General features: G+C 40.4%; 2 protein-coding genes across 3 annotated transcripts; both read left to right on the top strand.

The window, feature by feature from the left end:
- On the top strand, positions 1-10,366 carry IFRD1 (interferon related developmental regulator 1). Its single transcript, XM_042816112.1, has 12 exons — positions 1-340; positions 1,960-2,064; positions 2,915-2,996; positions 3,396-3,520; positions 3,800-3,957; positions 5,201-5,251; positions 5,341-5,519; positions 5,618-5,726; positions 7,216-7,350; positions 8,270-8,398; positions 9,076-9,171; positions 9,674-10,366. Exons 1-12 carry the CDS (start codon positions 295-297, stop codon positions 9,761-9,763), a joined length of 1,305 nt encoding a protein of 434 aa, XP_042672046.1. The 5' UTR covers positions 1-294; the 3' UTR covers positions 9,764-10,366.
- A 731-nt stretch (positions 10,367-11,097) lies between these two features.
- On the top strand, positions 11,098-19,132 carry LSMEM1 (leucine rich single-pass membrane protein 1). Of its 2 annotated transcripts, none has more exons than XM_042815963.1 (5): positions 11,098-11,174; positions 12,104-12,223; positions 14,628-14,759; positions 16,804-16,944; positions 18,516-19,132. In XM_042815963.1, exons 3-5 carry the CDS (start codon positions 14,633-14,635, stop codon positions 18,722-18,724), a joined length of 477 nt encoding a protein of 158 aa, XP_042671897.1. In that variant the 5' UTR covers positions 11,098-11,174; positions 12,104-12,223; positions 14,628-14,632; the 3' UTR covers positions 18,725-19,132. The 2 variants fall into 2 exon arrangements, with proteins under 2 accessions (XP_042671897.1, XP_042671896.1); XM_042815962.1 differs by having other exon boundaries at positions 11,118-11,174; positions 12,007-12,223.
- Positions 19,133-27,734: the final 8,602 nt, after the last annotated feature.

Raw genomic sequence — 27,734 nt, 5'->3', positions numbered from 1 at the left:
CTCCGCGCTTTTAGCCCCGGGTGTCTGAGAGGAGAAAGATGCATCGACTCCGCTCGCGGGCCTTCACGGGGATTTCTGCCATCGCCGCCAGTTCGTCCTTCGCTTGCCTCCGCCAATCACCTCCGCTGCCCCGGCCCGAGAAGTCGGCCTCGCAAAGGCGTTGGAATAAAAAGCGATCCTGCTCTTCCATCGGCTGATTATCGCTGATTCCCGGGCGGGGGGGAGCAGAGAGAGACCGAGACCCAGAGAGGGACCGAGGAGCCGAGCCGAGCCCAGCCGAGCGCCGCTGCGACCATGCCCAAGTCAAAGAAGCGAGGGAGCAACCACCAGCGGGGGGCCGGTGAGTGGGGCGGGCGGACGGGGGCTCCGCGCATGCGGCCTCGTGGGGCCTCGGGCCGCGGTGCTTCAACCGGCCGGGCCTCACCGGGGCGTGGCCGCGGAGCGCCGGGCCGGTGCCGGGCGCGGGCTGACGGGAACCGGCCGCGCGATCGCCACCTCACGCCATTAGCGCGCATGCGCCCGGTTGCGCCGCGCTGGAGTGGGGGAAGGGGGGGGGGGGGCAACGGACGTGCCTGGCGCCGCCGGCAGCGCCCCGCGGCTGGTACCGCCCGGCGCCGCTGAGGGGCCGCGGTAACAGCGCTGCGGCGCGTCCCGGGCACGCACGGCTCTGTGTGGGTTCTGTGCCGCCGGCAGTGCGGGCCTTAACCGGGGCAGGCAGGGCTGCTGTCGTCAGTCCCGGGGTCTGCAGCGGCTGCGCGGCGCTGTCAGTGCGCGGGAGGCCGCTTATCCTAAAGGAGGGTTCCAGAACGCTCTTGGTGTGGAGCACGGTTCGTGCAGAAAAGAGGTCGATGAGGTGTTGGTGACTGGAGAGCGTGGGGGCTTTGTTGGGTGGTGAGAAATCTCGCTTGGGGCTGTCATAGCGTCTGTCTGACTCAAATGAAGCAGACGGTTCGCCGGGTCCTTGTGCAGCTGTTCTCCTCCCAGTTTGAGGTCGGCTGGCGGTGCTTTTTTTGCCGCTTCTCCCGCTGAAGAAGCCTGCTTGGCACAGATGAGCATTGTGCATTGGGTTCTGGCATAGTTTTTTTGCGTTGTAAATGATCCAAAAAATAAATAGAAGATTAGAATCCTGAGTTCTGTGAAAGGCATCTGAGAGCTGTTGAAGAAACACCGGTAAAACTATTGATTTTGTTAATCGACTACGGCAGGTACTAAGAACTAGGATAAGGCAGCAATAGGAGTGCATTATCAGCTCAAACTTCAACTCCTACTGCTCTAAAAATAGGGTAAGTTTATGGAAAGCTACAGAGATCAGCTTCTGGCAAAACAATGCTGCTTTCTTTGAAGATGCTGAAGGTAGTAAAAGGAGGCCTTATTGCAAGGATTTCCTCCTGTTGAACCTTCCAATCTTTTACCAGTATTAAAAGTGAACAAAATCTACAGCTCTATGCTTAGAATCTTAACAGCTGGAAGGGTCAATGGGAGCCCAGGGTCAAGTGTTGCTGCTGATGCACATGCTGCACTTAATCCAGTAAATCCAGTAGTGAACTGGGTAATGTATGTTTGCCTGCATGTGTATCTTAGATCTGCTTGAAGTCCCTCAAAATTGGAAAAGATTTTAGAACAAGCTATTTTAGGTAGCTGGTTTTAACACATAATAAAATGCTGTTTTTAAAGCGCAGTCACAGGAAATTGCATAAACTTGATCTTGATTTTAGGAAGATATTAAATAGTGAGTTAGGAATTCTACCAATACTTTGAAAATGAGATGAGTTCTTTACCTATTACACTTGGTTTTTCTAGAACAAAGCTAAACAGATCTTTAGGAAGGGTGGGAGTGAAGGAGTTAGCTGGGAGAGGGACAGTGCTTTTTGTTTGCACATGTGCTCAGGGATTCTACTTTTAGTATTCAGATCTTTTTCCATGTGAAAATGACTAAACTTGTATTCATCTTTCTTTCAGGTGGTCAGCCCAGAAATGTGCAGCCTTTTAGTGATGAAGATGCTTCAATTGAAACTATGAGCCACTGCAGTGGCTTCAGTGATCCCGCTAGCTTCACAGAGGATGGTATGTTATTTAATTTTTGTCTGTTCCTCCTGTATGAATACTAGACTGTAAGTAGCAGTAGCAATATAATGCCATTCTGTTAAATACTGCATGATTGTTCATCTAGTGGAGAAAGTTACTGGTACACTCCACATTTCATGAGCCTCCTGTAAAACTGGTAAGCTTCTTTCGGTTGGAATTACAAATTACAACTTTTAGAGGGGAAAAACCCCACAATTCTAGGGTGTATTACAAGACATTGAATTTTTATAACTTAGTTGAGGTGATAGGGATTGTGGAAGAGTTTGACGTGAAGTGAATTGCATTGTGTTTTGAACAAGATTTGTACTGTAGAAGACTCTTCTATGGAAGCAGTAACTTGTCTCATCTGCCATCTCTTCCTGGGCTCTTGCTAATAACACTGTTGGGAGGGTGGAGCTCAAGGCCTGCTGCTGCTACAGCGGGATAAGGCTGGGAGCCTTGAACGGGAAGAGAGGCTGTTGATGAGCTCAGTGCATCAACAGTGATGTTCCACTGTACTGCAGGGGTGGACAGAATGAAAATTCACTACTGACTTGGGCGCTGGTTTTTCAGTTGTGCAAAACCTAAGTGAGACCTAGTTAGCTTGTACGTTCATTCTTAGCGTGTGGACCAAACAGGTATAGAAACAGCATACATGTATCAACAGGTTGTTTTTCATGAAGGTATTTCTAGGAGAGATGTTGGATATAGTTGTAATGCTGAAAAATTCTGTTGCTGTTGTCTGTGGTGAACTACTTTCTTATTAATACTTTCTGGTAGTTCTAGTATTTAGTGGTAGATGTGACTGCTAATGTATATTAGTAGGACTAAACTATTTGTTATGGTTTAGGGCCTGAAGTTGATGAAGAAGCCACCCAAGAAGACTTAGAATACAAATTGAAGGGATTCATTGATCTTACATTGGACAAAAGGTATGATGTGCCTTGAAGAAATGAACTCATATCTTGCTGGCTTACTGATAGAATAAGGGGACTTCTTTGGATGCTTATTGAAATTATGATTATTTCATGCTAGAGAGGATTTATGTTTCTTTAGGATCTGAAGAGAACTTTCTCCTTCTGAGTGCTTAAATAAGTGAGAATCAAATTCTTTGCTAATAGTTCGAAGTAGCCTGGTTTACTGTTGCGAAATGCATTTCCAACCCAAATTTTTCTTAAGGGAAGAGGGTAATTTGTAATGCTTTGTACTTAACAGTATGACTGTAGATTGCTCTCGAGTGGGGACTATGCAGGTGGAGGCTACCATAAAGTCAAAGGCTGAGCTTTAACTGCTGTTGATTTCAAAGGAGATCTTCTTTTTTCTTCCAACAGTGCCAAAACAAGACAAGCAGCTCTTGAAAGTCTGAAAAGTGCTTTTTCTTCTAAAATATTATATGAATTTATAATGGAAAGGAGAATGACACTAACTGATAGCATTGAACGCTGCATAAAGAAAGGTAATTAGTGTGGTTACTGTTAGAAAGCAGCACTGGTGGTGAAATGCTTGTTTTAAAGAAGTTATCTCTAAGGCTTATCTAGTACTTTATAGAGCATTTAATTTTAGTTCTGTTAACTAATTTTTTTTAGATGTCTTATTTTAACTGACCTAGAAAATTAACGGAAACAATACTGTCCATGCATTTCCGAATTCCTACTTAAAGATTTTTAAACAAGTATCTTTAAAGGAAGGCAGGAGTGTACAAGGAGATCACTCATCTTAGTATTTTAATGTCTAGGTAAGAGTGAGGAACTGTGTGCAGCTGCTGGACTTGCATGTCTTCTCTGCGTGCAGATGGGGTCGGGAATTGAAAGTGAAGAGATTTTTAAGACCCTTGGTCCAGTTCTGAAGAAGATCGTCTCTGATGGAACAGCTAGTGTCCAAGCCAGGCAGGCTGTAAGTGTTTATAAGGTTCATATATTTTGCTTGCTAGTCAGGGGCATAGGGCAGATTAAAACAATCTCACTGTTGTGTAATCCAGAACTAAAGGTTACTGCACTAGTGTAAACAGCTAATGTTAAGTTCTGAGTGAAGCATAGCAGTTTTCACTATCTTAAAAAGCTCTACCTGAAGGTTGAATGCCATTCTCCTTCAACGTGGGGACTTCAAACAAGAGCTGTTCCATCTCCTATTTTCTCATCCGTCTCAATTCAAAATATTTCAGTCTTGCTACTACAGTTCTGATGTACCTTTCTGTATTTATTTTAACAATAGAAGAATATTAGTTATGCAAATGTACATGAAGAAGTTATTAGCAGTAGATCTAAAATAATATACTTCATACACAGAATACTTCTGGTATTTGTTTGCCCAGACATCTGTAAATCAGTAGTATACCCAAAGTATTAACTGAGGTATAACTGAAGGTAGTCCAAGGCTCTTGACATTAACCTCTTGCAGAACGTCACAGTTTTAACTGATTTCTCTTAACTTATCATTGTCTTTATTATTACTTTCCCTAGTGTACTTTAGCTGCATTAAATAAAATAGGTACTGCTAGCACAAAAAGTACAGTAATATTATTTCAATAGAAGTCACTTCTACAAACCAAAGTTGTTAAAGCTTGTTCTAGCATGTAACTTCGAGTTTAGTTCAGGATGCTGTGTGGTTAGTGCAAATGTTGCATTTGAAAATAAAATCTCTTTTTTGTAAGAACAGTACAGGCAGTAGGGAAGGGTCTTGTTGGTCCTTGCAGTTAAAAGCTGAACTGTTCCAGGACAGGCTGTTGAAGCTGGTGTTTTCACACTATTTAACTGGAAGTGGGGGCACAGATGCAGAAAGATTTCCCACAGCTGTAAATATTTTATACAGATCAGTAGTAATGGCATAATTTTTGCCAGTGGATTCCAGTGGGATTTAATATAATTGGGTGGAAGGAGTGCTATGTACACTGCTTTGGAAGGACTTTGTATGTTGTACAGAAAGAAAATGAAAGCTTGAGTGGCATATGTTGTATCCTGAGGGAAGAGAGAAACTTAGCTCTAAATGTTACGGAGTAGCTGGGTTAAGCTATTGAGATTAATGCCCTAGCAGCTGGGGTTATAAAGACTTCTATTCCGCGAAGTTCCAAATGTCAGATTTAAGCATTTTGTCAAGTGACATCACCATCAAATACTGACAATTGGTTTTTTTTGTCTAGTGTGCAACCTGCTTAGGGATTTGCTGTTTCATTGTCACCGATGACATTACGGTAAGGATAAGAAATACTTTTTATTATTGTCAATTTAAGAAAAATGTGCAAGTCTTCAGCAACTTCCATGTTCTTTTTCTTCTCTTCAGGAGCTGTACTCTACTATGGAATGCCTAGAGAACATCTTCACAAAAGCTTATCCACGAGATAGAGACACGAACGGGGTATCAAGTACACCCAGTACTGTGCTTCACATCAGTGCGCTCTTAGCATGGACGCTGTTGTTGACCATTTGTCCAATGAATGAAGTGAAGAAGAAAATTGAAATGTGAGCATCTTGCTGGAAAACTACATTTGTAATTATCTTTTCTATATGCAGTGAAGCAATGTCAACAGCATGTTAATGACATATGACTAATTCCTTAGGCACTTGCATAAACTCCCAAGTATGCTGTCTTGTGATGATGTCAACATGAGAATAGCTGCTGGAGAAACACTCGCTCTTCTGTTTGAGCTGGCACGCGAAACAGATGCTGTAAGTATTGGTTTGCTGTTTCATTGCGTTGAAGTGATGACAACAAATGCTTTAACTTGTGTTCTGCAGCATCTCTGATATCAGTAAGCGTCATATAATTCCCTGGGTGTGTTCTTGGTAGCAGGATGACCCCAATATAATTGGATGTATGGCAAGACTTGACCACAGTTCAGCTGTAATTTTTGCACTGACTTCAGTGGTGTACAACAGGACTAGATTAAAAATAAAGTAATGCCGAATAAGTGTAACTAGAAATGCAATATGTAAGCTTTAGCACCTAAATTGAATACCAGCTCTTTTTTAAAGAGGAGAAAATATCCCTGGAATATCTTTTTTTTTTTTTCTTTTTCTTTTTTTCCCCCAATGTAAAACACAATTTGCTCTAGTGGGAATAATCATTAGATGCTTACTGTTTGGAAATGAGTTCTAATGACTCCTAACCTGCACCATTCTGTTCTCAGCTGAAAATTTATCCTTTTGTACAACCAGTGTTTATTTCTAGTATTGTTTTTTGGTATCCTTGAGAGGAATAGCTAGTATTTTATTACACACAGCACCTCTGTCTGTTGTGGTCAGTTTGCAAATTAAGGAGGAACATTAAGCAAGGATATACAATACACTTAGCTCTACAAAACTTGAAAGGATATGCTGATGCTTCTGTATAATTTCAAACAGTAGGGAATTGAGTCTCAGCTGTGGAAAGAATGTGAAACCAGAACTTGATCCTTTACTTGGTTAAGCTGTCTGCAAATAAAATATTTTACCATTGATCAGTTTACTTCAAAAACTGAGCAGTAGATTCAGTCCAGTTCAGTTCAGCTGACATGTTTGGATGAGATGCTTGTTTTTTACATAAGTGGCTTATTCATCCAGCTCAACTGCACTGAGCTAGTTAATAGAGGGGAGAAAACACCTCATACTGAGGAGTGATGCATTTTAAAAAATTTCTAACAATTTTCACATTTTCTAGTGCATACAAGACTTATGACTACATTTTCCTTAATGTCAGTCCTGTAGTGTCTCATGATCCATCTCCAGAGGCATGAATTCTGTGCTAATGACCTGAAAGTGCCCTCAGCTTATCAGCAGGACTCCCAGCCAGGTTCAGCAGCAGATCAGTTAGGCAGTTTGAGGCCCTTGGAATTATTCAGCAGAACAGCTTGACAGGTATATGTTTATATGCACAGTGAAGGAGTTGAACTGTTTCACGGGGCTCTAAAACCAGCACAGAGTTGATAGCTTCCAATTGGATAAACTGGTGACTCCATTCTTAATGGCTTGAAGATCTTCAGTGACATCTGTGCCTCTTTAAATAATGAAGTATCAGTCTGTAGAGGTCTCCGTGTCCAGAATGTGGAAAGATCAGTCTCTTGGAGGAATAGATACTGAGGCCAAACTTGAACATGTTTTCTTAATTTTTTGTTTGTTTTTGCTTTATTTTTGTGTGTGTGTGTGTGTGTGTGTGTGTGTGTGTGTGTGTGTGTAACAGGATTTCTTTTATGAAGATATGGAACTTCTAACAGAGAAACTGCGAGCTTTAGCTACTGATGGAAATAAGCACAGAGCCAAAGTAGATAAAAGAAAGCAGCGATCTGTGTTCAGAGATGTCCTGCGAGCTGTTGAGGTAATTCTTCCGTCTTACTTGAGTGCATTGACTGTAACTGTAGTGTACAATTGAATCAAAATGCTCCTGTGATGAACTGGGATTTCTGTGAAAGGGGCAGAGATTTTAAACATTATTTCAGATTATTCTGCTGGTTTGTTAAACAGAACTGCTTTTAAGAATGTATCAAAGTCAAATTTTACTTTCTTAACTTGGCTTTCATTTTGAAGCGGGCTTTTTCTGGTTAAGAGGCTAAGCATTGTATTATAAACACTAAATTCCTTTTATTTTACATCACAAACAGTTTTTATTTTAATATGAAGCTTTGCAGTACATTCAGGTTATTGTAAAATAATGTAGAATCTTGTAATGAATTGATACTTGCATAATGAACAAAAAGGAGTGTAGGAGTGAGGCATGTTTCTCTCTCGAGAGCCAAAGAAAAGGTGGTGTATTGGTAGGTGGGGGTTGTTGTCCTAGTTCTTGTGCATTGCAGAAGCCAAGGAGAAGGCTTTGAAGTTGTTTGAATTGACCTTTGAGACTACCTGCAGAGCAATCTGAGCCATTTACTGGCACCTCTTACATCCCACTGTCACCAGTGTAGCTTTCTTCAAGGTGGGATATAAATTTGACACAGAGTGAAAGGTGACTCATGCTCAGAACTATTTTTTTCTGGAGATGAGCCCAGTTCTTTAAGTCAGTTTCAAGATGAAAGTTACGTATTCTTCAAAAGCTTTCTGACTTGAGAAACATTACCTTCAAGTCTCTAGATGAGATTTAACTTCAGGTACATGTTGGCTTATGAATTGATAAGACTTACATAGTATGCATGTTAGATTATTTGTGAAATTTTGATGTGCAGAATGAGCCTAATGAAAATAAAGTACTGGAGAATATTTAAATTGAAATTGTAAGTGATTTTTCCTTTCATTTTGGACAGGAGCGAGACTTTCCTACAGAGACAGTGAAATTTGGACCTGAGCGCATGTATATTGACTGCTGGGTTAAAAAACAGACTTATGATACCTTCAAGGAGATTCTGGGGTCAGGGATGCAATATCATCTGCAGGTGAGCTGCTGTCACATGCTCAAACTGCTGCTGTCTGGGGATTGTCTCTTCCCTGTCTGGTAATTGGAACAGAGAATCAAAATTGTGGGTGGAACTAGTTAAATTTGTTTTTCATGTTACCAGTTTTATAAGGCAGGAGTTATAAAAAGTAATAAAAAACCACTGTTTTGAAACACTTTGCTGTTCATTTCAATTTGGCAAAAGTAAAAGCCCAGCTTGCCTGCCTGTATCTTGTATCAAGATGTATTTTAATATTCTCCCGAATTTTCAGTAGAACAGTGTAGTCAGATGGCTGCTACAGAGCAGTGTCCATTTATAACTAAGTGAAGTGTGGGCGCGTAACAAATATCCTAAATTTTTCAAATGTAGCTTCTACAAGCAGATACAACAAATTAATGTGTTGTGAAACATACAGATCTGTGTGCAGGTACTTAAACTTGTGCGAAGGATGTAGCAGAGCAGTGTCTTACTTGCTGGGACATATGAAAATCAGTGGGGGTGGTGGTGCTTTTTCCCAGGAGGGCAGTTTTAGTTCTTGACCTCGTTCTGATAGAAGGAAGAAGTGTTCCCTGGCTTAATTGCAAGAGGTTTCTTACTGGGATACGGGTATTTCTTAACAGCCCTTTTTCACCTTCACTGGAAGGGAAACTTGCTATGTGATTTTTTTTTTTCTTTAGTCAAATGACTTTCTCCGGAATGTGTTTGAGCTTGGTCCACCAGTCATGCTAGATGCTGCAACTCTTAAGACAATGAAGATATCCCGATTTGAAAGGGTAGGTTATTGCACCTTCATGTATTTATGTATCATGCTAGTTCTCCTGAATTAAGCAGTGTTCAAGTCATAGACTTTAGGAGATGTAAACTTTAAGCTTGTACCTTGAAACCAAGCCCCATATTGTCCCAAATGAAACTAAGTCTTGCTTGTAGGTGTCTCTGAGCTCTTTAGCTTTTACACTGGCACCTTCTGCTGTACTCCCAAGTGTGGATCTGAGGACTGATTAGTTTGCTGATTTGGTGTCTGATTTTTAGGTTTTTGGGTGGGGATGTTCAGGAAATAGTATAAACTGAGTCTTTATAGAAACAGTTTCTTGAACTCCCTAGCGACAAAGAGATACTGGGGGATGGGTGCCTTTGTTACGTTGGCTGTGCAAACATGAACATGTACGTGTCTTACACAGTTCCCTTTAAATGTTTGCATATTAAAATGAATCTGTGAGAGACGTTGACCTTTTGAACAACTGTGTGATTAACTTAATTCCTCTTTTTATTTTGTAGCACTTATATAACTCAGCAGCATTCAAGGCTCGGACAAAAGCAAGAAGTAAATGCCGTGACAAAAGAGCAGATGTGGGGGAATTTTTTTAGATCTCTGTGGAGCTTAATTTTAAGTCTTTGATAATTAAAATAAATTTGTAACCTTCAAATGACTTTTTTAATTTCAATAGTCACAGCTTGCACTTGTGCACAGGGGTATTGTACAAAATCTGTAAATAGAATGCATGTTGCTCAGTTGCATATACACTGTACATAGATGTAAGACTGGGTGTGGGGTACATTGTAACACTTGGATTAGGGGCAACTTAATCCAAACCTGAACATATTGTAACTCAACAGTTAAATGGGGTGCATACATGTAATCAACTGCCATGTGTCGGATTTGATTACTTACTTTATAGGAAGGTAAATTAAGTGATTCATTGACCAGGTGTTTGGGTAAGATTATGTTAATATGGAAGGATGAACTTGTTCATGTGAAATGAGTTTTAGTACCTTTTAAAACTGAAAGTGGCAGATGAACAAATAAATTCCTCTGTAGTATGAACTTATGTTGTGAAGGGAGCTGTGGAGCTGAATTACCTTCACTCACAAGGAAGTGGTAAATAAGATACTTGCCTCCATGTAAAATAAAGATTCATATGTTTTGAAATCAGGTGTTTAATTTTTGGAATAAAGATGTTTCTCACTGTATTCTTTGTCTTAATTTGGTTACTACTCTGATGAAAAGTTACAGTGCTAGTACAACCTAAATGGTGAAAGAGAGGGGTTTATTTTACACACAACTACTGTTGCTTGCCTGTTGCAAAGTGTGGCCGAGGTGGTCTTAACTGTGTTACCTGAAATGACTGCTTTGTTTGGGAGCTGTATCTTGTATGTGATCTGCATAGCAGCAGGTCATTGGTTTCTTATCAGTTTAGTAATGGGCAACAATCTGCAGACTAAAGGTTTTTCTAGTTTTGGTGCTACAAAATATCTCTTGCCTGACCAGAGTCATTCTAAATACCCTGTTCCATATCGAAAACTACACCTTAAATCCAGTTTCCCTCTCTAGAGGACTGAAATGTGCCGTTAATAGACTTGTGTGGGGACAGTGAGGGAGTTTATGTGAAGACCATGATCAACCAGAGCTGCTGCCATCAGGCAATCTGCAAATGCATGTGCTTGTTTCAGCCTGATCTCTGAACTACTTCAAACTGACTGCACTTGCTTGGCCTAAGGCTTGTGGTTCTCCCCTTGAATCGTTTGTTCCCACAAGCCTGCTAGTCTCTGGCTGTGGGTGGTGGCCTTTGCTGAGCTGCACCAGCACAGAGTAGCGCTTGTGAGACCTTCCTGTGCTTCCGGAGGTTTGCGAAGCATCCAGCGCCTCTGTGCAGATGGTCGGGCACGTGGTTCCCCTTTCCCCCAGAATGCTGTAGGTGCCAGCTGCAGAGACTGGGATGGCGTCCAAGGCTGTTAAGAGGGGAGGAGATGGGCTGTTTTGCTGCCTGCTCGAGATCTGGTGATATTCTAGACTTTTCCAAGCTTAGAACAGGAGAGCGTTAAGTCTTTGTCTTGCAGTTAGGATGGTGTTAGGAATCTTTCAGGGATGGAAGTGGGATAATCTTGATTGATTGATTGATTTGATCACATGTCCTTGTTTGAATGGAGGGTTTTCAGGGGACCAAACAAGAAGGGAGCAAGCTGCATTACTGGCACAGCTACTGATAGTGCAGCTTCAGAGATTGTCACAATATAGAGGCAAACTGAGTCAGTAGGTGCATCACCTTGTGCTCTTTCCTGAAAGAAAAGTGTATTCATGGTCAGTTTAACGTACATTAATGTGGAAGTAGAGAATTGCTTGGGAAAAGATTTGTTGTTTTGACCCATGCTCCCTGTTAGCATCAGCTGCCTGTCAATGGTGTGCTGTAACATTATGTTCTGCAATGTTAGCAACAGAAAAAAACAGCAATTGAAAAGTCTTTCCATGAACTATCAGTACTCACAATCAGCTTAGAGTGTTTTTTCTGGATGCTGTACAGATCGGTCCAGGTGGTGATATATTTGAATTTGTAAGGTGTTGGAGGAGGAAAGTAACTTTTCCAGTTGATGCCTTTAAAGTACATATAACTGCAGTCATGTAGAAATGACTTCTGCATAGCAAACTCGTTACTCATAACTGCAGTAATATCACTATGACGTTTTTTCGTAGCAAACTAGTTTTAAAAAGGAATCATAAAGCAAAGGTTTAGTGAAATATTGATCTTCAATAACGCATTATGTTTCCATTATAGGATATTTAATGATTCCAATATATTAAAGAGCTGTGCATATGCTGGTTTCCTTTTAAACAGTTCAATACGGTGAAGTCAGTGTGCTTGGCTGAGATTAACGCTAAATATAGATCCATAGAGACAGTCTGTTTCATGACTGCCTTCATGGGTCCTGCAGGGGCTGACAGGCTCCTATGGGGCTAAAAGTGGAGAGGAACAGCAGTACAAGTTCTGCTCTGGGGCTTTGGCACGGGCTGAGTTCCTCCACACTGGTCTTTTACCTGAACGTGGCTATGTTGTAAGTAACATTTCATTTTCTTGTTATTTAAATTCCTTCTAAGCTAGTTTTTGTTGTTTCTTTTTTCTTTCTTTTTTTTTCTTTTTTTCTTTTTCTCCTGTTGAGAACTTTCAGTGTCTTCACGTTAAGTTCTAATTTTACTACAACAATCTAGGGAGAAATTCAGAAATCAAATGAGGAAAAGTTCTTTAAAGAAGGTTAAAGTGCGAGAAAGACTGGCAAAGTGTAACGAATCCAATGTTTTAGTTTGTTGGAAGACTCGTCAATACCTTTGGCCAGTAGCACTGATGTTCCTCTCACATTTATTCGAAATATCACCAGAAAATAAAACATAGGGTTTTCCTTCACCGCAGTAACATGCACAGTCAGGAAGTCGGTTTCAAATAACAATGAAATTAGAAATGTGTAATTCCACTGATAGCAATGTATGAAAGGTACTCACATTTATTACAGCTCAAGCTGTTAAGGAGTCTTTCCTGAAGCTGCAGGGAAGTACTAATCAGAATATCCCAGAGAAATAACTGCTCTTTGGAAGCTAAAAATAACCAAAAGCGTTTGTGCATGAGATGAGATGAGATGAGATGAGATGAGATGGTAGCTTTGAGCATGCTGTTGTAGGAATGCACGGCTCTGTATGGCTGCAGCTGGCCATGAGTGTGCTTGTGGGGAGACAGCAGTGAGAGTGCAGGTGGCAGTGGGGCTGGCCGAGGCGTGATCTCACACCATGTGACGTTCCAGGGCAATGGAAGTGCATACAACCTTCTGCCTGAAGCTGCTGCTGCACAAAGGGAAGTCAGGTGCTAGGTACAGTTCACCACTGCTACCTTATTTTTGTGTTTTTCAGCAGTTCTGAAGGGAGAAAAAAACAAGCTGCAAGCTTGTCTTCTGCTCTACTAAATATAAATGTAAAAGTATACATGTAGGCCTGTCAGTTTCCATTATTAGAACTCCCACTGTCAGGAGTGATTTAAGCACTTACTCTTCAGGGCTTAAAACTCAGGGAATGCTTAGCTATGTGCTCAAATCTGAGGGAATTGTGGCAATCTTCTCTTGCAAGGGAAAGGTGTTTTCTATAGCCATTTATGCCTGTATTCCTCAAACATTTTAGTTAGATTTTCCAGTGAAGTGCTGAGTTAGGAATCCAGTCGCAGTGTTTTTTTGTTTATTGGAGAGGGACGGAGGGGGTGGCATGTCGAGGGGACGATTCAACTTGTCTAAGATTCAGAAATCACCTGTAGGTGCTTAACATCTTTCATCAGGGTGAGGCTTACATCTCATGAAGTGCTAAGTTGTGTTTGGCAGGCAAGACTGAACTTGGGGATTTGATAAAATATTCAGTGTGTAAGATTTGTTCAACATTAGGGCTAAACTAACCACTGCAAGCTCCGGCTTTACTTTCATTGGCAAGGAAAGGTATCTTTAGACTGCAACTCTAAGGTCTAGAATGACATCTAAATAGAAGAGGAATATTTCCTGGAGAAACATACTTTTCTTCAGTAATTGCAGTGGGAGTTTTCAGTGACCAGTGTGGTCTAAGTTGCCTTGTTAGAGCGACTGCATCTCTCGATGGCTAGAACTGTGTGCTTCAACACATACAGGAGCCTGTTTAGGTAGTACTTATTCTTCATAGCTGAATTTGTTTGTATAATCACTGAAACATTTCACACACCCAGACTGCACTGACACACTTTCTTGTTAGGCCTCAATCAGTGTTTTTCTTAAGGCAAAGCGTAATGGTCTGAAGAAAAGGTTTGGCATCAGACTTTAACTCATCCATAATTAACATTTATATGAAGTACAACTAATTCATAACTTTTTTCCCCCCATTATTCACAAATAATAACTTCACAGTGACACTACAAGGTACATGCATAGGCACACCTGTATTCTTGCTTATTCTTACCCCCTACACCCATACCTGCCTTGTGGCCATGTCTCATCACTGAATAGTTCTGTGCTGAAAGTGCAGGATCTATGTGACATCCTTGCTGTTGATGCTGGTGAAGATTTGACATTCACTGTGGTCAGGTGTCACTCTTCATCTTAATAAGTATCCACCAAACTAGAAGAAGTTATATGATTGAATATCTAATGCCCAAATAAAAGTGAAACAGATATTCTCTCACCACACATACATATATGCATACATACATGCAATTATATGCATATATGTGTACATGTATACATAAATGTGCATTCACAGGTACACAGATACGATGTAGAAATGAAGCTTTGTCAGAATAAGTACAATAACACACTGGGTTAGCCATGCCTTCAAGTGTGCTGGTCCTTCAAATCTCTAAATGTTAGGGGTTGTTACAGCTGCTTCTCACATCAGGACACCTACTATTACCAGTCAATTTACATCTTTATAGCTTAACTTTTAAATTATAATTTCTTCTAGATACAATGGAGAAAACTTCTTTGGAAATTAACCTCCCCAATACTGATGAAGAAAGAAAGCTTTACGTAGTTGATTCCTTAAACAACCTGAACAAACTAAATGTTTGCCCAGATGAATTTCAGCGTCCACTGGGTACGTATGGCAATGTTTTGTGTTTATTCTTTGCACACAAATAGGCTATAAAACAAATTGAAAACACTAATGACATCGTACTGCACAGGTGTTAACAGCCCAATAGATGAATATGTCAAACTCTGCATTGAAAATTTTAAGGAAAAAAAAAAAAGGCATAGTTTAAACCATATGAATGGTTTAGCTACTGCTTCAGGTGTCAGGTTCTAGGAAATCCCTACATTTGACTAAAGATTCACCGTGAAGCCTGAATTTGTCCCTCTTTTCCACCTGAGTCCATCAGACAGGGTAATTTCTCTAGTACTGCGCAGTCTATACTCCTTCCATGGATAGCACTGTAACTCTTCCCAAGCACTAAAATTCACTGGTGGCAATAGAAATGCCGGTGAATTTCTGTTCATTCTTCTATGACATATCTCCTAAGGACTCAAGTGTGAAGCATCTTAAGAGGCTTTTAAGCATTTTGATTCACAGAATCTCTTTAGTTTGTGATATGAGCTCTTCCACTTCTATTGCTTTTCAAATCATAAAGTCATAGAATGTCCCCAGTTGGAAGGAATGTACAAGGATCATCAAGCCTAATTGCGGAGTCCGCATTGCATCACCCCAAACTCAGACTGTATGTCTGACAGTGTTGTTCAAACGCTCCTTGTACGCCAGGAAGTTCAGTTCCAGTGCCCACCACCCTCTGGTGAAGAATCTTTTCCTGGCATCCAGTCTGTACCACCCCTGACACATCTTCATGCCATTTTCTTGGGTTCCTTCACTGTCACCAGAGAGCAGAGATCAGTTTTTATTTACTGTAATGGCAAAAGGTATGGAACTACAGAATGTTTGGGATTCAAAGGGCCATACGTCAATAATCCTTCTAGTTAAGTAGCTTAATATATATAATATACCTTTCCATATTTAAATAACTTTTTGCTACTCAACAGTAAATAAAGGTAGCCTAATGCATATTTTATGCATCCACTTGTAAAGTGCTTTGTATTCTTCTAGAACTATTCTTTTTTAACACAGAGAGTTATTGTTTTTTTAACATTTTTTAAAGCTTGGAAAGATTTAGGTAAGATATTGAATTTGCCTTATTCAGCAGCATGAAATTCTAGTTCTCTTGCCAGAAAATCAATGAGAGTTGTGTCGTACTTTTCAGTTTAGTAAATACTACATTCTCATGAGCAATCTGTTTAGCAGTATAGCAGATGCCCAGTTAGGTTAAAAAATGATGTTTCAGGAGTGTTGCAGTACTCACGGCAATCCTTTCATCCTATAGCTTAGTATGACCTGGCATAATCAAACACATTAGCATGTTAAAAGCTATTCAAAATGTAAACACATTTGGATTGCCTTGGTAGCAGCCATGCAAAAATTTCTTTATGTTTTAAACGATAAAAATTTTCCCATTCTTTGCAGCATGACAAGAGTCTGTGTTCAGTGATTCTTTGCAGCACTTAGCCTGGCAAGCTCAGCCAGTATGCAGCATTCATCATTCAGAGCAAGCATGGAATATTTCTGAGAACTCTGTTGATAGCTTACTGTTCTTGAGAGTAGTAGCAGGACGTCGCCTTCCTTTTTATTCTAATTAGAAAGCAATATTGGTGCAGGTGCATAGTATATGATGATTTGTTATGAATGCTAAGGGAAAAAACACAATGCCTCCCAAATATTAAAAAATGTAATCTTACCTGAGGCAGGAGCACGTTAAATGCAATAAAGAAAAACTGAGGTATTCCCAAAGATCTCCTGCTAGTTCAGCCAATTGTTCAGCCCCAGGTTTGTTCATTGTTGAAGCACTACTATGACACGTGCATCCTTCCCTCAGCTTTTTCACTACAGGCTCAGTTGCAAAACTGTCAGAGATTTCTACCATGAAATCTCTGAAATCTCATGAAATAAGCATAATTTTCTCATGGTCTTCACTTGACTTCACCTATTATCATTAAGGCGTGTTGCCACATTTCGTAGGATCATAGAATTAATGTCGTGCTTATTCTAATGAAACTGATCAAACTTTATCACCAAATGACTTGTCATCTCTTTACAGATGAGGACGTTGAGAGCACTGGTGGTACTAGAGAGAACCTAACAGGGAGCAAAACAAGAAACCAGTGCTACTTCTTCATTGCCTTCATTCTTACTTTGATTGTCAGTTTGGCAATTGTTTCATTTGTAATATTCTTAATAAGTAAGTAAAGCAAACAGTGATTCTTAAAAATTTGAGACTATGGAGAAGAACTTTGCTGAAATGAATCATGCTACCTTATAACATCCTACTGCTGTATATGCATGACCAAAGTCTTTAGCTAGATGTGGGCAGTGGGTCCTTGGTATAGAAGCACAGGCCTCTGTTCTCTGTGCTACAAGGCACAACTTTGTTCTTTGTGCAAAGGTTTTGTGAGCTTAAACAGCTGTCAAGAATTGAGCTCAGCAGTGTGAAGGTGTGTCCCTGAAAACTCCAATATTAAATTAAATTTTTAAGACAACTATATGGCAGTGATTAAGCTTTTTGTATATTTCCAGAGGAAATTCAGTATTAGTGACTTTTCACTGAAATTGGAATTACACTAAAGCTAGCACCTAAATCAAGCTCCTTTTAGATATTATCCTTTTTTCTGAAAGACTTGAAAACTGCAGCTAAGAACTGATGGGAAAGTGTTTGGAGCTAAGAAAACCTCAAATAAACAAAAAATCAGATAATAGCATCAAATCTGTAGGCATATTTACTACCCCACTTGGGCTGGACTGATTGAGATAGATCAGCTAACATTGCTGAGCTCAGAGCTACAGATGGCCTTACTTTATGGAGTCTTTGTCGTCTTGGGGCTTTCTGTACTGATTGCATTGGGCAGCATGAGGTATGTTGTTTTCATGCACAAGTCCATTCTGAAAGAATTGTAATCCATGAGAAATTAAAATTATTTGTACTCTATAGTAGGAATTTAACAAAAATCCTTTTTTCCTTCTTGAGAGAATATCCTAAACCTTGACTGAACTTGCTCACAAGCTCTCAAGAGACAAAGCGTAAGACAAATACGCAAGCAAAACATTAAGTGGCATGATTGTAAAACACTAATTAAAACATCTGTTTGAATTTCAGATATATTTAACGGGCTGCTGCTGAGTGTGCAGATAAATGAGTAATGTGCCCCTCAAGCAGAAAAACTGTAAAATAACTAACAGTGAGGAGGTTACTTGAGGGATTAAAGAAGTTTGCTTGGGCTTGGAAATGGTACAGTAGCTCCAGAAGTGAATATAATGGGTACTGCACACTGGTATTCCAGAGGAACACCGCCTTTCAATGACAATATTTACAAGAATTCTCCTTTAACCTAAATGCTTTAGGAAAGCAAATGCTGTGGCTGTAGCCTTTGTTGTGCTTTACTAAGTGTGCTTCTAGAAAAACATAGGTGAGTAGTGCCCAGAAATAGCAACTTGGAGCCATTTAATAGCATGTTTTCTCATGAACACAAATGGAATGGATACACTCCTGGAGACTGCAAAATTTGTTCTGAGACAGAGTATTTGGTTGTATTACACTGCTCTGTAGTTACAAAAAAATGTATATATAAACACTTAAAGAATTCAGTGAGCAGGTTACTCCACAGATGCCTAACTTTTTCCCATTGGATTCTGCTTTTGTTTTCCTGTTTAATATTGTCATAATTCCCAACAATCTCACATGGGAATGCAAGAGAGGGTAGTGATGCTTTTAACTTAAATGCTGACAATTTAATGTGATGTATTTTCCTTTCCAAGTTCAAACTAGAAACAAGATGGACCAAATATCAAGCAGACTCGTATCTGAAAGGAAGAACATAGAAGAGCTTAAGAAAATGAACAGTATGATACTTAAGTATCTAAATCAATCAGGAATGAAGGAAAAGGAAAGATACCTCTTCACACAGTCTCCTGAGCTTCGTGATTACTTCTTCACCCATCCAGAAATGAAAGTCTCTGGAAAATAGATCTACTCTGGAATGAAACTCAGCATCACTTTATTCATGTATTCAGATGTTTTCACATATGATATACAGACATTCTGATATGGTCACAGGAAAATTACAAAGGCTGAATGAATGAATGAATGATTCTGAATGAAAAATATTAGAAAAGAATATTGGATTCTGTTTGATGTGAACACAGATTTTGAAAACTAAGCCCATATAATTCATGATGAACAGTGAATGGTCAACAATTTTCAGTAGTTTCAGATTCTCTGTGCATTCTAAATTACAGAGCTAGGAGCTTAGTTTTACTTCAGATGTAAGAGATCACATAGAATAGTGATTTTTATTCAAGTGATTCCTGCATGGCCTTGTTGACATTGGAACAACTTCTGTCTTTGCTTCTATATTATTTGTATTCATGGATAACTGCAGATTTCATCACTTACAAATAAATACAGTTTTGCCACTGACTTTGATGGTCTGTATTTCTGCGTATCTGAACAGATTGACATCACTTCTTAAAAAAAAACAATAATAATCCAAAAACCAATAACTAAACCTGACTAAAAACTACTCCTTTCATAACACGTCATATTCAGCCCTAATTACTAAGGAGTGAAAGTGGGTGCCATATTGTCTTACATGGGAAATTGGTTTAGATAACTTGGTCTGGTAGCATCTATCTCACGATACTGCTAGCACATTCTACTCAGTATTTGTTGGCAGCTGTTGGGGGAAGACCAAGTATTTTTATAAAGTGATAGGGGGAAAATGATGTATGTACATGTACTCTTCCCTATGGTTGCTGTTGGCCGCTGCCAGAGAAAGGCCACAGGGCCAGATAAAGATCTGCACTGAGTGTTCTTGTTTTAAAAATGGTCCAGAGAGTAAAAGCAGCAGCTGCTGCTTTCTCAATTTGACTTCACACAGCTGTGGAGACTGAGACCCAAAAGTGCAGTCATATAAAGAATTGGTGGGTAGCCTTGTCATTTTAGTTTGGATTCTGATATGGTGTGCACATTAAGAAGCTACCTCAATTACCAGTAAACAATTTGGTTACTCCCCTCCCAGCAGTGAAATGGCAGCTGACACTCAACATCTTCTCTTTTACTTCAAGTTCTCTTTTCAGTCAGAGCTTTTTTAATCTCTCCTGGAAAAGTTCATAAAAATAGTCACCTAGGTCCACAATGTGCAGTGCAGTCTCTTCCCAAAATCAACAATAATCTTTGCTGTGGTGACTCTGTTGTCTGCAATATAGTGAAGAACAAGATCCGGGAATCTTTCTTGCTATGACTCTACCTGGATTTGCCCACTGATTCCTTCTAAGAGGAATATTTTGGCTTACATCTACGTTTTGCATCACCTTCTTCCTATTTCTTGAGCACTGTTTTTCTTTTCCTGCTGTATTACTGACAAGTCATTCACATGAAAACCATGAGATTTGGCTGTAAGAGCTTATTATTCCTGCTGCTAGTTCTCAGCTGGAGTCTTAATTATCTACTCTGGGAATCACGAATGTTTGTTACAAAGATAACTTTAATACTGATAAGAGAATGACAAAAGTGTAGAATATGTTGCAAGAAAAGAAACCCTAACAGACCAGAGTAAATATCTTCCTGTAAATGCTGTTAAATGATGACAGAAAAAGTATCATACGACGAAGAACATGAAACTCACAGTGCTGCTTCTCTGTTCACCAAGCTGTCAGTTGCTTTTAATGGCAGTATTCTCACCTCTCCCACTCATCTTGTAGCTACCATAACTGCTTTCAAGCTACTGTCTCACCCTTACAAGCATCTGTACTTGCCAGCCAGGGAGAAACAATTCTAACATTTGGCATCCAGTGCATCTCAAACACGTGGATTTGGCACATCTCTCATTGCAACTGCAGCTATCAGAGATGTCTGTGCTTCTCTAGAAATTGACACCAATAGCCTGTAGATTTTTTCTGGCAGGAGATGGTGTAAATAAAATATGTGCTATATCAACAGTCAACAGAAATTGAAACTTCCTGATGTCTCTGCTGTTGTTAATCTGTTAATCTGTTATTCAATCAATAATCACAAGAAATCCACTTTTTCTGTTGCTTTTCTTGACTAGAAAAGTTTTTTTTTCCCCTTCATAATTTGAACTTGTGAGGTGCTGAGTACCCTCAGCTGCCACAGATGTATATAGGACCAGCAATATGCAGGCATACTTGGTACCAAAGGGACTGAACCCTCAGTTCATACTTTTTATATTTAATTGCTACTTCTCTTGCAGTGATTAGTGATTTAGAGTAGAGATTTAAAAAGTGCAAAGGTCCAAGGAAATCTTTAAGCCCATCTTAGTAACACTGTTGAAATATGCCTGCTTTTGGACCCTCTTGTGTACAGTGGGACATTGTGTAGCACTGCATACAGCTGCTCAAGTTGCAAATATCCATTTATAGTGAGGGCAGCTCCCATCTGAGAAAAGAGTGAGGACTAAGATGGGCATCTTGACAGTGAAGTGCCACTGCCACTCTACCAATGTTTTCTGGAATATGCTCAGAAGGAGAAGAAAATAATGGCTACTTCATGAATATGGCTTATCTACGATGGTGAGACTCCCAGACAAACCAATACTTAAAATCTTCTCCAGACCTGAACCTGAAGTAAACCAGCTCATCCCAGGGCTCCATAATCTTGAATAAGTGACCAGTGAGCTCTGAGCTCCAGCAGCACGTGACAGAACTAATGTGTAGTATATCTTACAATTTATCTCCTGTATATGTGGATAAAATCTCTGTCGTGGTGCACATCTCAGGAGCCTGTAATGTCTAGTGGTGTGACAAAGAAATATCCATGCACCAAGAAGAGCTGATGGCAATAAATAAATTAATCTTACAGTACTTACAGCCATTTCCATCAGTACTGCTTCTTTCCATTTTCTTTAATTCGCAGACTATAGAGGCATTTATCCAAAGTCAATGGCTTTTCAGTGTTTATCTGAGTCCATTGTAAATCAATCCGACACGCAAAGGGTTCAGATAGGTTTAATAACATGCCATCAATGCTCATCTGCACCAACAGGTGCAACTACTATAATTACTAAAAAGGCAACTTGACATCAGCAAATTTTCTGTGGAATAAATCTGGGCAAGGCTAGAAACATTCTGATAAGTAAAGAGAAACACTTGGAAGATCTAACCAAGAAATTATCTTCAGCTTTCATCAAAGGTATCACAGTATCTGTCCTTGAAGTGCTGGCTGAATCTTCAGCCATCAAATAATACCACTGTAAAGTCCTGTGGAAAATCTGTAAAACTGTCTTCCATGTCTTAACCATTGGAGCATTGCTTAGTGCTGAAGAAGGAAATTGTGTGTTTAGTTTGCATTTGGAATTAGGGAACCAAAAGTGCTTGCCAAAGACGGTGCAGAATATGTTGGAAGATGGACAGCTCTATTTCCTTGCTTAGGCAAGTTCCCCTGCTGCAAGAGAAGCCTACGTGACCAACGTGACAAGGGACAGGGTCTCTTCAGCCCCCATCTCACCTGGAGGGAAGGGTCAATGCTGCTCTTCCTCCTTCCACACATCTGCGCATGCTGAATCCCACCTACTCCTCCACTGCATGCAAACTACAGATACAAATGAAAAACATCTCTATTTGGCAATAAATATAAAGGACTACAACTCAGCGGTCAAGTGTGCACCTGCCACCTGAATATTACTGGACCAGAGATTACACTGGAACCAAGGGTGGTGATCCGAGTTTTCTTTCCCTGCTATTTAATCTCCATTTTCTCTTATGATTTCTCTCTCTCCTCTCTCTCTTTTCAAGTTATATTACAGTTTAATACAAGGCTTATCATTATAGCTTGTTGGCAATATGGCATAAGTATATATGGATATACACTACGTCTTGTGCTAATCACTGTAGTGTGATACAAATAAATATTTAATTATTTGGTGTAATTTCACCCTAATTTAGCCAGAGGGAATATCAAAACCTCAGCAACACTGACTCGATTGTGTCCTACCTAAATGTCGTGTTGTCTCCTTTTCCCCCGCTTAGCTGTGAGAAATTCCCTCCTTTGTTCCTGATGTCCGGAACAGTCTGCGTTTTTTGCTAACAAAAGTGTGGACTGTTGCATCTGACCCGATGGAGCTATGTGTGAAGATAGTATACAGTAACAGATAGTGGAGGGCTAGCTAACACAGGCATTTGCTTGCCTCTCCTGGGGTAAAGCTGTCATGAGAACACCGGGTTATACATGGTCAGCTTCCAATGCAATGTCAGATTTGGTCCTGTGCTCAAGCAAATAGAGCTCAATGGGTACAAGCATCATGGCAAGAGCTGAGGAAATAATTATTTGTAGAGATCTGTCTATGAAACTGCCAGAGATTGGGTAAATTCAGACAGTTAACGTCTTCAGGAGATGAAGATGAACAGATGAATATGGGCAGGGAAGGAGGATTTTGAGAGGCAACCAAACTCATCCCTTTGTCTGACAGCAGCACTGGATAAACTTAACTCATTCCTGACAGTTACTTGTCCATTCACACCATAAAATATATAAGAGATGGAGCTTCCACAAATCTGTTCTGGTGCTTAACAAATGACATGGTTGGAAAACTTCTTGAAGTCTGACACAAATCTTCCCTTCTGAAATTTAAACTAATTATTATTACCCAGCCCATTGCCTGAGAACATGAAAAATAGTTTGTTTTTTGCTTCCCTTTTTTTTTTTTTCTTTCTTATTTTATATTATACTAACTCTGTGAGACAAGTTCAGTCTTGACAAATCTTTTTTACCGTCCGAGATACTTGGAATTTTAATACATCTGTTCTTAAACTCTAGTGTGTGTTCAGTTTTGTTCTGGAAAAAGTGAGTTATCAAAGCTTCAGTGAAAAGGACGAATTGATTCACTATTACTACTGATTTACACAGAAAGCTTCACACGCTTTGCTCTCTGGTAACAATACAAAGCCAAACATGAGCAAAAAATAATAATGATGCCCGTACTCTAACTCTGGAGGGATAAGAGAAAATTCCAGAAGTGGTGAAAGGACTGTCACAAGTTTTATTAGATCACGTGCTTTTAAAGGTGATGTGCTTTGCACTGCACAGAGCTCAGACTATTCAGGAACACTAAATGACGTATCAAGGTATTTGCCAAACGAACAGAATGGAATAATGTGAAGCAGAGGGACAATTGACAGAAAATCATCTGAAGAACAAAAATCCAATTTCATGTTCTTTTTATTTTATTTTATTTTATTTTATTTTATTTTATTTTATTTTAAGATTCTGAAAATACAATGAGAGAATCATGGAATCATAGAATAATAGAATGGTCTGGGTTGAAAAGAACCACAATGATCATCTAGTTTCAGTCCCCCTGCTATGTGCAGAGTTGCCAACCACCAGACCAGGCTGCCCAGAGCCACATCCAGCCTGGCCTTGAATGCTTCCAGGGATGGGGCATCCACAGCCTCCTTGGGCAACACATTGCAGTGCGTCACCACCCTCTGTGTGAAAAACTGGTAATTCTTTTCATTCCACAAAAGCATAATATTGTAAAGTTATACGTGATATTGCCCATAAATATCCATTTGCAGAGCAAAAATTTCAGGTTTTCTTATTCATTTCACTATATCTGATACAACATATCTGATATGAGTTCCTGCACTCAGGTTCAGAATTTTTCCCTACTGGAAATATCATCAGAGCAACAAAAACTTTAGTATTTTGAAAATATTTATGCTGGTTTATTATCAACTGGTTCTGATTAGAATTCTGATTAAGCAACATCTGCATAGAACAAATGCCAAATATCTACAAATGGAATGTTTTGATTCAAAACTGAAAATCATCTGTCTGAGATGTTTAACTTGATCTGCTTATGGGTTGTTGGTTTAATTTATCCTAGAAGATGCTGTTGAATAATAAAAGTTGAATCCAATCCTTAGATTGCAACCTCCTGCTACTGGGATTAAGGGATCTATTCTCTTCAATTGAGAGAAGATTCAGTCCATTCAGCTCATTCAGACCATTACATGTTACTGTTCTTTCCTCGGCTGATTAACAAGAATACTGAGATTCAAAGAGAAAGACAGGGGATGTCACTTCCTCTGGGGTATGTAAGGACTAGCAGCACTACAGCCAAAGTTGTTACTCTTAGCTGAGAATTAGATCAATCTTATAATCCAAGAAAAGGTTTTTATAGAGTGTTTTCTAGCCTTCCTCTAGTTCTGGGCCACATTTCAGCAATTGAAATGCTGCCCACGGTGCGCTGATGAGCCAGAAAACCCCTGAATGATAATGAGAACCTTCCAGTGGAAACAGTCTCAGCACAGTGTTGCTGCTAATTCATCACTGTGAGGCAAATTGCCTTGCACAGAAGGTGAAAGAACAATTTAAAAATCCATTGCCTGCCAATTTGAGAATGTATTAATAATAGTGGGTGTGTTTTTCAAGTTCTGCTCTGCTCATTTACTCCTAATATCCTCTGCACCACGTAACTGACTGTGGAAAACACAGCTTGTCTACATACAGAGTAACACGATGTTCTGAAATTGACGAACACCCTTTACTTCTCATGGAAAGCTTGTGGCTAATTAACTTCCAACAACTAATGAATGTTCTAGTTTTATGTTTTTTTTTTTTTTCTTCTTTTTTTTTTTTTAATTGTTTGTTTGTTTGTTTTTCTAAAGGGAACACTAAAGTATTTCTGTCAGAAGACCTCTCCTTTGGTTCTCAAAATCATACAGCCACATAAGTTACTTCTAACTTATCCTTCAGCAGAAAGCACAAGATGGATTCTGGCCTTTTATTGAGCATCAGCAGTGACTTTGTGTCCTGGAGCAAGCTGAAGTAACTAGCTTTGCTACCTGTTAACCGATAGCAACAAACAGTACCTCACGATATTATTTTTAACAGAATTTTAGATGTGGGTGGAATAGATGTGGGACAGGAACATTATCAGGGAACGCGATGAAATGAACACGAGCGAGCTCCGAGCCCCGCCGTTTTGGAGCTGTCCTCCGCACAGCCGAGGCGGGAGGGGCCGCGGGGTGAGGATATCCCACGGCGGTGACTCAGCTCTCTGGTGAGCGGGAGCCGGCGGCACCCAGCGAACTGATTCAGCAGCTATAAACAGACACTGGCTGACTCATTTGGGTCTTTTCAGGGAGGAGGAGAGGTCACAGCAAGACCTCGAGATAAGCTGATAACAATCAGCCACCTGACTTTCAAAGCTCCTCCTGACGCGCTCCTAAGTCTGCCCTAAGAAACGCTTTCTCTGTGCACTTGCTTTAGCGCCTCCACTCACATGCCTCTGCAGGGGGAGAGGGGGGGGAGTTTTCCCGCCCACCCAACCACCCACCCTCTCAACGAGGCTGGCGGGTACCCAACGGTTCCGCCGCAGCCCGGGGCGACCCCTGGCGGCAGCACGGCAGCTCCGCCACACCCGGAGCCGGCGGGGGCGCTGCAGCGGCTGGAGGCGGGCGCTGCCCGGAGGGACTGAGGCTACAGGGGGAAATGGTGGCGGTGCGGCGTCCCGCGACGCGTGGAACAGCAAAGCCGTGCGGCTGAGGCTCGCCGAGGGTGCGGTGCTGTGTGCAGGCCGGAGAGGCGGCATCGAGGGACGAGCGGACTGCAGCCGAATGATCCAAAAGTAGGCTGAGGCCCGATCACGGCAGCCTGAGTCGTTGAGTGCTGAAAATGAAATGCTGCCATGCACCTCATCCAAAAGGGCATTGCTGGCCAGTCTGCTGTCAGGCTGAGCCTGGCTTTCTTCAGTGATTTCTGTTTTTTCCCCTCAAGGGCAGCAGTAATGCCTTTTTAATGGGGTTTTGGATGCTTATTGCTACTTCCATTGAAATCTACTTCCCTGGCTTGGAGAAAAAAAAAAGGAGAGTTGGCAAAAGTTCAGCTGATCGAAAGCATTGTCTTAAAAAATAAAAAGAGAGACGTGAATATATGAAATGTATTTTCTTCTTTGTTTTCAACCAAGTCACTTCTGGCTTCATTATCCTTGGTCTATGAAGCAACTCTGCTGTATCCAACAACAGTACACCCGGCGGCTCATGGCCAAGTCTAAAAAGGAATTAAAAATCTGATGTGTCCTTGGGTTGCTGCTTTCCAGCAGAGCCCTGCTGTGTGTAGGCTATGTGGTAGGGCCTTGAAGGAGGAGTGCTTGCTGAAAGATAATTAGCTGGGAGCCCCTTGGTCCATTCAGCATCTTTTTTTTTCTTTCAGATATGTGATAAAATGACTTTTCGCCACTGATTACAATGGCAATTTGCACACTAATAGGAAATGCACTCCTAAACCCACTAGACAGCCTTTGAAATGGACACACATACTTAAGTCATTACTTTGACAAGGGGTAGGCATATCCATTGATTTGTGGGAGATCCTCTTGAAAATGATTATAATGCAATTTTATATCAGTGATCTATCCACTCATTTTGAGATAGAGAATTTCTAATGTCGCTTAACCCCTCCCAGTAGACTGGAGAGCTAGTGAAGATTATGGCATTTCTTTCAATGAAGATCCTCCAGGAAACTGTGTTGTTGAAACTATTAGGCTTTATAAGCAAACATTTGCCATTCTATAAGAACCTAGGATTTGTAGTTTGAATTTCTCGCTAAAATAGATGCATAAGTTTTCCCAGTATTGGGTTATTATTCAATACCTGCCACCTCAAAGAATAAATCTGCTTCTTTCTACTCTTATATATCTTCAAATACCCTGGAGTGAGCTGGGTCTATAGCTGACAGGTTGGACCTCTCGTCACAGAGATTCCAGCTCCTTCGTGTTTCAGGTTCAGTAGTCTCAGGATAGCTGCCGTCTGTTTACTATGTGTGATCATAACCTGTTGCAGTTTAAGGCATTTCAAGACAAACTCTTGTCTGTTTTATTAAAGCTGTCATCCCGACATACAAGGGATTTTGTCTGGTATTTATAACTAGTTTAACTGTCATGGCAGAAAGAGGAGCATATTGTTTCTAACAAATACCACCATAACTTTGCGCATCTGAAGACATAATTCTGTGCA

Source organism: Centrocercus urophasianus, unplaced genomic scaffold (assembly GCF_019232065.1).
Source record: "Centrocercus urophasianus isolate 14NV4802_14NV808 unplaced genomic scaffold, USGS_Curo_1.0 seq_15, whole genome shotgun sequence".
NCBI classification, from domain to species: Eukaryota; Metazoa; Chordata; class Aves; order Galliformes; family Phasianidae; genus Centrocercus; species Centrocercus urophasianus.
This window is presented reverse-complemented; position numbering and strand designations above follow the sequence as displayed.

Coding starts and splice junctions, on each gene's coding strand:
- IFRD1 (XM_042816112.1), top strand. CDS start 295: ATGCCCAAGTCAAAGAAGCGAGGGAGCAACCACCAGCGGGGGGCCG. Junction 2,997..3,395: donor GATCTTACATTGGACAAAAG/GTATGATGTGCC, acceptor TTCTTCCAACAG/TGCCAAAACAAGACAAGCAG. Junction 8,399..9,075: donor GGATGCAATATCATCTGCAG/GTGAGCTGCTGT, acceptor TTTTTTCTTTAG/TCAAATGACTTTCTCCGGAA.
- LSMEM1 (XM_042815963.1), top strand. CDS start 14,633: ATGGAGAAAACTTCTTTGGAAATTAACCTCCCCAATACTGATGAAGAA. Junction 14,760..16,803: donor TGAATTTCAGCGTCCACTGG/GTACGTATGGCA, acceptor ATCTCTTTACAG/ATGAGGACGTTGAGAGCACT. Junction 16,945..18,515: donor ATTTGTAATATTCTTAATAA/GTAAGTAAAGCA, acceptor TTCCTTTCCAAG/TTCAAACTAGAAACAAGATG.